The 12,057-nt window shown below is 48.0% G+C and overlaps 1 protein-coding gene across 1 annotated transcript; it reads right to left on the bottom strand.

The window, feature by feature from the left end:
* Positions 1 to 5,389: 5,389 nt before the first annotated feature.
* On the bottom strand, positions 5,390 to 6,325 carry LOC119565311 (olfactory receptor 51G2-like). The gene has a single exon (XM_037889815.2). The coding sequence runs from the start codon at positions 6,323 to 6,325 to the stop codon at positions 5,390 to 5,392; it is 936 nt and encodes a 311-aa protein (XP_037745743.2).
* Positions 6,326 to 12,057: the final 5,732 nt, after the last annotated feature.

The raw sequence follows: 12,057 nt of genomic DNA on the forward strand, positions 1-12,057 counted from the left end.
GGTCAGGAAGTGTACTGTTGTTTGAAAACCCTCTTTTTTGCCCATGTTACTCTTTATTCCTACTGGTTAGACTAAACAGTAGTTTGGTTCAAGAAGGCTGGCTGGTCACTCGTCTCACCACCACTCACAGGCTTCCAAAGGGAAGAACCATTGGTGTCGAGCCCACGCAGACCTGAGGGGCCAAGCAGAGTTGGCCTGCAGTGTCCTGTAGCCCAGGCCGCAGTCTGAGGGTGGGAGGATCACAGGATTCCACCCTAGGAGAGGGCAGATTCTGAGGTCTGACATCTGGCTCTTAGAGACCAGAAAAGGGCAGAGATGCCAGTAACTTTGAGCAGTATCCAAAGGGCATAAGTGCTGGAGACCTCAGCCAGTCAGGAAATAGAAATATGCCCTACTGGACCTGTGACCACAGAGTAACACAGCTCTGAATTCCTGCGGTTACAGTCGAGCAAGAAAATAAAAACTTTGAAAATGCATTTACTGATTAAATTTTCAGGAATAAATAAACCTGAGGCGATTTGGGAACTAGTCACTGACATTCCATGGGGTCTCGTCTCTCTCAGTGCCTGGCAGTATCGGGGCCAGAGCACACGGCACCTCTAGACATGGTAGCCCTTGAGAAATCCTGACATGGGGCATTGGGGTTTTAATGCTTGGAGATTGCTCACTTTCAATGTGAGATTTTTGTGCAGCTTCAGCAGCCCCATGGAGCATGGGCACATGCAGAGGAGGGGTTCCCAAGCGAGCTAGCACTGCCCTCCCTCCAGCCCCATCACTGAGCCACCCAGAAAAGCCCAGCAGAGAACCCCCTGCCGCTGCACAGAACATCTGCCAATGGAAACAGCTTCCAGCCTTTCCACATCACTTCACATTTTAAAGACAGTGAAACCTGCCAACGTACCCAGTTCCTGCTCGGCGTGGAGCTGCTGACACCAGAGGTCTTCACCCAAAAGGACAAGGCGTCATCTTAGAGATTGCACAGGCAGCAGGCAGTATCTGTTCAGATGGGGAGGCAGGTGTCTTTATGAAGCCTGCCGGCACATTCCCTTGGGGGCCACTTGGCCACCAGGGAAGCTCAGATGCTTGGCTTTGTGTGCACCAGCTTTAACCCCAGACAGACAATGGCAAACTGCAGGAGGCCAAATCACAGAGGATGTGTGGTGATCCTACCTAACTAGACCACAGTGCAAGCCCTGCTGCAGCCTGTATTTCTGGAATCCGGGCTTGTCATCACTGTTTGTATGGTTCTGATTAGTCACATGGCTACCTTGGGGATGGCCGAGTCATAACAACAATGCTGTCACAGTTGTGATCTTGCTGAAAGAAAATAAAATAGAATAATAATAATTATATTATACCCCCCAGCAGCCCACTTTCCTGCATTACAAATCCACGGTGCAGTCCAGGGAAGGAGGATTCCACAATATTTCCCGGGATCATTATGGTGTGGGAGGGGTCCCTTCCCTTCTCCATGAGGAATGAAAAAGGGGACGCAGGATCCTGGGATCCCCAAAGTTCGGCACAGAGCTCAGTGATCCACTGGTAGCTAGGCCCCCCACCCACAATCTCTGGGCCTCCACAACTGCTCTAGGACCCTCTCCAGCTCCCTGCTACTACAGGCTCATCAGAGATGTGCTACCAGGGCCTGTCACAACAGCCACTGCCCACAGCATCTGCTGAACATGGTGGCAGGTGCTGCACAGAGATGGGAGGGCTGGTTAGAGTAGCTGATGGGCACAATGCCCCAGCCACAGACTGGTCGGGAGGTTTCAACCTTTCCATACCCAGAGTGCAGCCATAGACTCGGTCAGTGCAACCTTCATTTCCATGACGAGGGAGAGGCGATCAAAAGCCTCCAGTTTCTCTTGGGGATCCAGGCAGCTGCAGCTGGGCAGCATCCTGGCAGCTGAGCTTTCAGAGAACAATGATCCATTTTTTATGAAAACTCACCCCCAAAAATGGGTGAAAAGGAAACATTTCATTTGAGTCAAAATTTTTCATGGGGGGAGGGAACTCTTTTGTTTTCCAGCCCAACTCTAGCTCCACCCATGAGCCCAGCTCCCTCATGCTACAGGACCACACCCCTAGGTGGCAGCACTCATCCCCCATTGGCCTCCCATGCAGAGCACCCCCTTAGGGTGACCATATTTCCCAAGGAGAAAACTGGAGACCCCCAGTTTCTCTCCCAATACGAGACTGTTGACCATCGCTGGAACCCTACAGGGGCCCACTTAGGTCTCAAGAGGCTGTCACTTTGGCTGGAATGCTGAACACCCTCCCCCGCACCTCTACCTCACCCTTTTTGGGGCTGGCATCTCCCAACATCTCCCTGGAACGTTCTTCCATTCCCCACTTCCCCACTTTTCTCACAGAAGTGGGAATTAGTCCTGTTTCCTCCTCCCAACTGATAAAGTCAGCAAGAGCAACCGGGACAAATGGCTCCTTTTGGGGTGTGTGGGGGGAAATAAAAAGATGAGGGAGTTCTGAGAGAGGGCTTAAAAAAGGAATTGCCCTGGCCAAAACAGGAAGTATTTACCCCCTACCATGGACATCTGTTCGGGCGGCTACAACAGCCCTATAACAGAGGGATCCCCATGGAAAAGCCTTCTCTGCACCAGCCCATCTATCAGAGGAACAATTTAAGAACAGAAGAATGGCCATATGGATTCAGACCAATGTCCATCTAGCCCAGTGTCCTGTCTTCTGATAGTGGCCAGTGCAGTAGGCTCAGATGGAAGGAACAGAACAGGGCAATTATTAAGTGACCCATCCTCCCTTGTCTCCTCTTATCCTCTGGCAGTAAGAGTTTTAGAGACACCCAAAGCATGGGGCTGCATTCCTGACATTCTTGGCTAAGAGCCATTGATGGACCTATCCTTCATGAACTTATATAATTCTTTTTTGGACCCAGTTAATAATTGTCTTGAGTGGAATGTTATCTTGGATGCAACTTGAACAAGTTGCTCCTCTGAATCCTGATAAGCACTCAACAAAGATATATACTGGCCAAGAAGAATCGGGATTGTCACTCTAAAACTGGGATATATGGTCTCTTTACCTTTTAACCAAGTCCTTTCCTCTCTTGGGGGGAGTCTCATAATTGTCCCACTCTTCCAGCTGGAAACAACGCCTCATCTATGCTAAAAGATTATAGCCAAGCAGATTCAATTGGACAGCACAATCTCTTCCCTTTAGGGGGCTTTGTGACCAGCACTACATAGTCCACCCCAGCCTCCTTCGAAGTAGAAGGTTTATTGTCAAATAGCACAAAGCATTAGAGAAAATGGTTTTAAAATAACAGGCAGCTGTCACACGTCTACACTCATCCATCTCACGTCTCACTACAAACTGAGTTAGACAGGGTTTGCTCTGGAGATAGAGGAATAGAGCTGGCCCATCTTACGTTCTTTCGGAAAGCCAAGGAGCTCTTTGGACACAGCTTAGTTTCCCTGTGTCTCTGAGAGCATCTTCCCATCTTTTGGCCCCTTTCTTGTGGAAGCAGCCTTTGTTGAAACCTGAGTGAGCCTGGGACCAGTCACCACAGTGCTCAGCCATGTCCATCTTACAGAGCTGAGGTGTGAAACTGACTTTTGCCCCGAGACTGCTTTCTCTCAGCCAGACATCTAAGATGAGGCCCCAGTGACCCTTGCTCCATTGTTTGGCAGGTAGACCCATTAAGCCTCAACGGGTTGCAAATACCGATCGGGTGACTGTGCTGAAACTCCTGGTAGCCCTGTGACACTCCATCACTCCCCTCAGAAATCCACTACCTACCCTTCACTCTCACCCCCGAGCACCCCCAAATGTGTCACAGACACTAAGGTGCTGGAATCATGGGGCTTCCCAGAGGCCAGCTGTCACAGGAGGCTGTTGTAAGAAGCCTTTTATCGACAAATGTCAGAGGTGATGCTCTATGGAACCCTGACACCGCCCTGATCTTAGGGTCTCAGAGTATCTGAGCACCTGGAATGTATTTATCCTCTCGCCACTGCTGTGATAGGGCAGGGCAGGGCTATTATCCACCTGTGCAGAGGCTCAGAGACAGCCAATGGCTTGGCCATGGTGACACATGGCAAGGGAAGCAAACCCAGCAGTCCTGAGTCACAGAGCAGTGTCTGGAGCTACAGAACCAGACTTCCAGTCACCAGAGAGGTGACAGGCCTGGCTGGATTCTCTGCTATACCAGCAGATCTCCCCTCTGCGCTGTAGAGATTGAGGATGGCAAGGAGAGGTTTGAGTCACTGGCCCGTTCTCACCCTACCGCAGTGGAGTTTAGGGCAGCCTGGGGGCTGGGCTGGCATGCTGTAGCAATGTGTCCTCTGACGGGACACCTCTGAGAGTATCAATTCAGGACAAATTGCTTGGAGCAGGGCAGTCACAGCCCAAGGCTGTGGGTCCTTCACAACTAAGGCACACCAAACCAGACAAACAGAGAGAACTTCGGTTTTACCCCACTCGCTAACCAGAAATCATTTAAGCAATTCCCTCAGACACTCCAGTTTCCCACTATCACCACTAGCACCACTGCTTATGGAAATGAATGGTTATGAAAACCAATACCCCAGTGAAAGGAAAAAGGGTCTCCTCATCCCAAAGGACCAAGCCCCAGACCCAGGTCCATATACAAGTCAGATCTTACCCACAAATTATGCTGTTGCCAATCTTTTAGAATCTAAAACCTAACCGTTTATTCATAAAAGAAAGAAATATAGATGAGAGCTAAAATTGGTCAAAGTAATCAATTACATACAGCAATGGCAAAGTTCTTAAAAGACGAGCCCCCTTTGTGGGGTCACATTAATTTAGTCTTCTCCAAAACACAGACTCTCTGATCCTCTGGCCTCATCTTCCTCCTTTACTCAGGAACATCCCCACCGTCTTGCTTGCTGGGGTGACATTTGTTTCAGACTTGCCACATCCCCTACTCCCCTTTTTCCCCTGAAGCCCCACCCTGTATCCCATCTCTTCCCACTAAGCCCTGCCTCCTGCTTCTCCACTTTCCCCGATGCTCTGCCTTACATGCAGGCCTGAGTCAGGCCATGGTAAGAGCTGCTCCAGGAGCACTGGCTGCTGTGAGGAACTCCAGACTGTCCACTTTCCCTGACTTGTACATCCTTGGGGGTAAAATGTGGGGAGTCTGGGGCACCTCACAGTAGCTGTGGCTGTCTGGGCAGCTCTTACCATGGCCCAGCTCTGGCTTCCAGCCAGAAGAGGGAGCAAAGTCTCAGTTAAAGGAGAATAGTAGGGGTGGGGTCTTGGGGGAAGAGATGAGGCAAAGAGAGGAGCCTCAGGGAAAAAGGAACCAGGATGGAATAGGTTGCCATGGCCGTCACTCAAGTTTTTTCTCTCCTCTGTCACATGTGCCGGAGCTGGGTGAAGAACTGACCCTTCATTTGACGAAGGCCCTGATTATCCTCACACGAAGATGTCTGCTTTTCACGCTGTACACGATTGGGTTTATCAGGGGCGGGACCAGCAGGTAGACGTATCCCAGGAGAATCCTAAGTAAGTGAGAAGAGCTATTCCCAAATCTGTGTATCACAGCCAAGCCAATGTCTGGTATATAGAAGAGCAGGATGGCACAGATGTGGGAGACGCAGGTGTTCAGGGCCCTGAGGCACTCCGTGTGGGATGCGATGCTCAGCACTGTTTTGAGGATCATCATGTAAGAGAGGAAGATGAGCAAAGAGTCCAATCCAAATGTGAAGAGAGTAGTAAACAAGCCATAGATGTAGTTGACTGTGATATCCGAACAAGCCAACTTCATGACATCCTGGTGCAGGCAGTAGGAATGGGAGAGGACATTGGCTCGACAGTATCGGAACCTTTTCAGGAGAAAGGGGAATGGTAATGCTACAGCCACCCCTCTTAACAAAAACACTAATCCCATCTTGGCTATCCTCGGTGGAGTTAAGATGGAAGCATATCTCAGTGGGTTACAGATTGCGATGAAACGGTCAAAGGCCATCAGTAACAGCATGGAGGATTCAATTTTTGCAAGTGAGTGGATGAAGAACAGCTGAGCAAAACAGGCATTGAGGCTTATCTCCCTAGAGTTAAACAAGTATATGCCCAGGATTGTCGGTATGGTGGATATCGATAAGCCAAGGTCTGTGACGGCCAACATGGAAAGGAAAATATACATGGGCTCATGGAGGCTTGGATCTGTTTTTATAATGAACAGAATGACAGAATTTCCTACTATCGAAATAGAGTACATTAAGCTGAAGAGGATAGAGATCCAGATATGGACGTCTTCCTGCCCAGGTATCCCAGTGAGAAGGAACACTGCAGAGTTGAATGTAGTGTCATTTGCAGCTGACATAATGGACTGGGCCATTCCAAAGAGTTTTGAGATTTACTTCCTAAAAGAAAAAAGAACAGGAGACTAGATGATATTTAATGAGACATTTTTCTGCTCTCTGTGCCACTTGAGAGATTTTCAGGAGCTTAAGGAAGATCAGCAAATACATATCCTTGGATTTGCAGCACCAATAGGAAGATAGGCACTGCCAGAGTGGATCAGACCTGCAGTTCATGTAGCCCAGTATCCAGTGACCAGTTCCAGATGATACAGAGGAAAGGGGAAGAAGCCCTGCAATAGGCAGCTATGAGATAACCTGCTCCCAGGAAATGTGTCCCCCTGACACCAACTAGTTAGACATATTTTGTGATGTAAATCTGGAAGGTTTAGAGCTCTTCCAAGACTTTTAAAAACAAATCCTCATGACTGTAACTGGATTTTCTGGTTACCCATATCAACATCCAGTCCCTCTTTGAATCATACTTAGCCCTTGGCCCCATTCGTATCTTGTGGCTTTGAGTTCCACAGCCTACTTGAGCACTGTGTGATTGTACAGTTGCGACCTGCCTAAAGACACCCTTTCTGGCCCTCCACTTCTGAGTGTGACCCGTTGTATCATATGTATCAGATGGTAAAGACATGGCAAGTGCAGTGAAAACAGTCATTCTATATAGCTGAAAACAGTGATTCTATTTAGCTGTCCTGCATTGAAGCTACGTATAAATATGTTTTATTGCCTCATTAGATGCATATTTTTTATTTTCTCCACTGCTGAGTGTTTAAATTATGCCACTGCCTCTTTGTAGTACATGGGATAAATTCTTAGGGCCAGGTTTCGAATTCAATAACATTGATTCAACTGTGTCACTCCAGATTTGCAAGTGTAAATTCAATCAGAACAGGGCTCTATTAACTTTCCCTTACGAATTGCTCCCGGTGATAAATTCTGACCCCCAAGAACCCCCCCAAGAGAAGCTGAAGTGCTTTCCCTGGCTAATGTCCACTGAATCCAGAGAATTCCGTCATCCTACAGGCTTCTGTCCATCCTCACAGGATCTGCATCCCCTCCCTACGTAAGGGTCTGTAGATTTTTAGCAAGTTACAAATTAACACAGAGAGTTACTTCAGCTGGGCGGGGGAAGGGATGGCATCACAAAAGTGTGAATATGCAAACACTAGGTTTGCGCTAATGTCAAGCTGAGTGTGCAAGTTACTTCAGCCATGCTCGTGTAACAGGTGATGGGCGTAAATTACATGCAAACTCTGTTACACTCCCCTTTCCTGCCCCTCAGCTCTCGTGTTTGCTGAAATACAAACTACCAGTTCTTTTCTCTCAGGACTTTTTGGAAAGTCTTGCCCAGGTATTGCAGAGGGATTGTGTTTGTGACCCTGAATGTAAGTGTTAGAAACAGCTTCTGGTCAGTGACCAGGAGACAGTATCGTACAACTGTTTACTGAACAAAGCGTTAATAGCACAAACCCATTTTGAATACTATTTGGAGTACTTCTGAACTATGTTCTAGAGTCAAAGACATTAAGCACAAAGTTACCACTGCTCCTTGCCTTCGAGATTGCAACAACTCTGCAGCAGGCTCTCAACATCTATTCATGTCATGAAAGTGTAGTTTGTAATATTTGTATTACAATTAAAAGTTCTGGCATAATATTTCCACATCTGTACTTTGGTACACACACGTCAACCCATTGTTTCCCCTCTGATCTTCCTTCAGAGATGATTTCTCATTGTCATGTCAGAGTGTGACTTACAGTGTCATGTTTGTCATCTGGATTTCTTCAGAACCTGTAGAGATCGCAGCGTCTCAGCCGTCAGTCAGTTGCTTGTCTGCCAACAAAAGTCCAATAACTCCTCTGTCCCTGGGTTAATAGCTGACGGGTTCTCCTCAGGTTCTGTTCTGTCAGTCTGTAGCCTGTATCTGGAGTTGTAACAGGCATTGGGGTCACTATAGAAAATATTCATTCCCTGAGCTCTCATTCTCTAGCACAGAGTAACCCCAGCACCTTTTATTTGCACCATGATATGGATTTACAAGAAGTGGATTCAAAGTCAAATGAATGAGTATTCATGGAAATGGAACCTCATTTCACACACAAATGTACTCTATTGCTCTCTCTCTCTCTCTCTCTGAATGTCTATGTCCTGAATTGATAAAATACATCGCACACTGGAATGACATTGGGACAGGCATGGAGCAGAGCTGCCATAATGAATGTATCTGTCAAACCCAGTTCTTGGGATGTTTGCTGTAGAGCTATATTGGGTTGACTATTAGGGTATTTAAGCTATGGCTGTATTAGGTGAAACTAGCCTGGCTCTTCTTACCTTAACACCAGGCTTCTGGAAAAGAAGCAATAGCTGAAGAAAAGCAGTCTCTCAGTCACCCCCCCGGGGAGGTGGAGAGACAACACTGGAGCTACGCGCTGGCAGAGCCTATTTCTGGGCTCCAGCCATGTCGCTGAGTTCGCAATGCTGAGAAGCTCTTCACACAGACACGCTCAGACATCGCTGGGGAAGTCTGAAGTCCCTCTTGCTGCCCGGGTCCCCATCAGAGTGGATCCAGAATGGAGTCAGCCTGCAGCCTTTACGCTTCACTTCACATTTTAAAGATGGTGAAACCTACCAACGTACCCAATTCCTGCTTGATGTGGAGCCACTGACGCTTGAGGTCTTCACCGTAAAGGACAAGGAGTTATCGGAGAGGTGGCAGAGGCAGCAGGCAGTCTCTGTTCAGACGGGGAGGCAGGTGTCTTTATGAAGCATGCCGGCACATTCCCCTGGGGGCCACATGGCCATTTGGGAACCTGAGATGCTTGGCTAAGTGTGCACCAGCTTTAACCCCTCTCATGACCTATGGCAGGAGAGCAAATCACAGGGGACGTGTGGTGATGCTACCCAACAAGAGTGCAGTGTCAGCCCTGCTGCAGGCTCTATTCCTTGTATCTGGGCTTGTCATCACTGTTCGTATAGTTCCAGTTAATCACAGGGCTACCTCAAAGCTGGCCGAGTGGTAATGATGATGCTGTCACAGCTGTGATCCTGCTGAAATAAAATATAATATAATAATAATTATTATTAACAACAGAGGACCGGATTTCTCCCCGGCAGCCCCCTGTCCTGAATGACAAACCCAGGGTGCAGGCCAGGGAAGGGAGATTCCACAAGGCTCCCTACATGGAAATTTCCCTTGGATTGTTCTGGGGAGGGGGGTATTCCTTCCCTTCTCCCTTATGAATTAAAAGGAGAACGAAGGATCCAGGGATCCCCAAAGTTAGGCACAGATCTCAGTGATCCACTGGTAGCTAGACCTACCCACCCACAATCTCTGGGCCTCCACACCTCCTCTAGGACCCTCTCCAGCTCCCTGCTGGCACAGGCTGATCAGAGAAGTGCTACCAGGGCCAGTCACAGTAGCTACTGCCTGCAGGATCTGCTGGAGAGGCGTTGTACAGTTTGAAGGGGGCTGCATGGAGATGGGAATTGCAGAGTGCAGCCATAGACTCAGTCAGTCCAACCTTCATTTCTGTTACGACCACGAGGCAGATGAAAGGACTCTAGTTTCTCCTTGGGATCCAGGCAGTTGCAGCTGGGCAGTAGCATGGCAGCCGAGCTTTCAGATTCAAAGGATCCTTTTTCTATGAATACTCTGCCCAAAAAAGTGAATGAAAAGGAAACGCTTCACTTTGGGTCAAAATGTTTCATGGAGTGAAAAAAACTTTGTTTTCCAGCCCAGCTCTTGCTCAACCCATGAGCCTCTGTCCCTCATGCTACAGGACCTCACCCCTAGGTGGCAGCACTAGCCCTGAATTTGCCTCCCATGCAGAACAGGAACTTAGGGTGACTGTATTTACCAATGAGAAAACTGGAGACCCTCAGCTACTCAACCAAGGATGTCTCCCTCCCCCACACATGATTGTTGCACATGGCTGGAACCCTAGAGGAGCCCACCGAGGGCATAGGAAGCTGTCACCTTTGGCTGGAATGCTGATCTCACCCCGTTTCAGGGGCTGGCTTCTCTATTCACCTTCCCTGAAGATTCTTCCATTCCCCATTTCCCCACGTTTTTCACAGAAGTGGGCATTTGTCCCATTTCCTCCTCCCAGCTGGTCAGGTCACCAAGACCAACCAAGACCAAGGGCTCCTTTTGACATTAAAAAAAAGTTGGTGTGGCTGGGAGAGAGCTTAAAAAAGGGATGGTCCCGGGCCAAAATGGGACGTGTGGTCACCCTACCATGGATGTCTGCTAGGGTGGCTGCACCAGCTTTATAACAGAGGGAGCCCCTGGAAAAGTCTTGTCTCCACCAGCCCATCCATCGGAGGAACTATTTAAGAACAGAAGAGTGGCTATATGGATTCAGACCAATGTCCATCTACCCCGTGTCCTGTCTTCTGACAGTGGCCAGTGCCAAGTGTTTCAGAGGGAATGGACAGAAGAGGGCAATTATCAAGTGGCCCATCCTCCGTCATCTGATCCCGTCTTCTGACGGTCAGTGGTTTTGGGACACCCACAGCATGGGGTTGCATCTCTGACCATCTTGGCTAAGAGCTGTGGAGGAAAAATCCAGTAGGCCTAAACTCTCCAAGTAGGCCTAAAGCTTTGGACAAGCTAACTGTGTCTAGAGAGCATAAAAAGAGAGTCAGGAAAATTCCAGTGTGGGGCAAATGCAGCAACATAGCTTAAGAAATATCACCCTACCAGCTAGAACTTAGGAAAGACCCGTTAACCGCAAAGAACAACTTCTCAATAACAGGAAAATCTTGTTTCGCTATATCCTAAATAAGGAAAGCTCCTGTTAGAGCTTGCACTATATGCCAAATAAGGGAAAATGCTCTTAAAGGACGTGTGCCTAACAAATTGTGATTTTCAGATACATAAACTCCTGTATTTCCTGCTTATGCAGAGCAGCTACGGCTGACTCTCCCTTTATACGTATACTTGAATAAAGGATCCTCAGGCGATTCTGATTTCAAACAGAAGGTATGGTTAATTTTCCACCGCAGAGCCACGGATGGAACTATTTTTTTCCCCGGTTAATAATTGTCTTGAGTGGAATGTTATCTTGGATGCAACTTGAACAAGTTGCTCCTCTGAATCTTGATAGGCACTCAATAAGGATATACACTGGCCATGAAGAAACGGGATTGTCACTCTAAAACTGGGATACATGATCTCTTTACCCTCTTAACCAGGTCCTTTCCTGTCTTGGGGAAAGTCTCAAAATTGTCCCATTCTTGCAGCAGGGAACGGAACCTCATCTATGCTAAAAGATTATAGTGACGGGTCGGGTCACAGAAACTCCTTCAAGACTGCCACTAGATGTGCTGGGATGCCACTGAGAACACACACCTCTGCCAGAAAAGGCTTCTCTCCACTCCCATCTTGCTGAGCTAGGCACACCAGTCGGCTCCAGCACAGATCAAGAGGTTGGGCCATGCCCCCCCGCAGTTCAAAGAAACTAAGGTTCACTTAGCCCCGGGGGTTCTCAGTTAACAGGGACTTTCCCAGCACCCAGTAATCAGTCTTTCTGGGAGCCTAAACCCCAAATAAATCTGTTTTACTCTGTATAAAGCTTATATAGGGTAAACGCATAAATTGTCTGGCCCCTATAACACTGATAGAGAGAGATGCACAGCTGTTTGCTCCCCCAGGTATTAATCACTTACTCTGATTAATTAATAAACAAAAGTGATTTTATTAAGTATAAAAGGTGGGATTTAAGTGGTTTCAAGTAATTAC

Source organism: Chelonia mydas, chromosome 1 (assembly GCF_015237465.2).
Source record: "Chelonia mydas isolate rCheMyd1 chromosome 1, rCheMyd1.pri.v2, whole genome shotgun sequence".
In the NCBI taxonomy this organism is placed as follows: Eukaryota; Metazoa; Chordata; order Testudines; family Cheloniidae; genus Chelonia; species Chelonia mydas.

Coding starts and splice junctions, on each gene's coding strand:
- LOC119565311 (XM_037889815.2), bottom strand. CDS start 6,325: ATGTCAGCTGCAAATGACACTACATTCAACTCTGCAGTGTTCCTTCTC.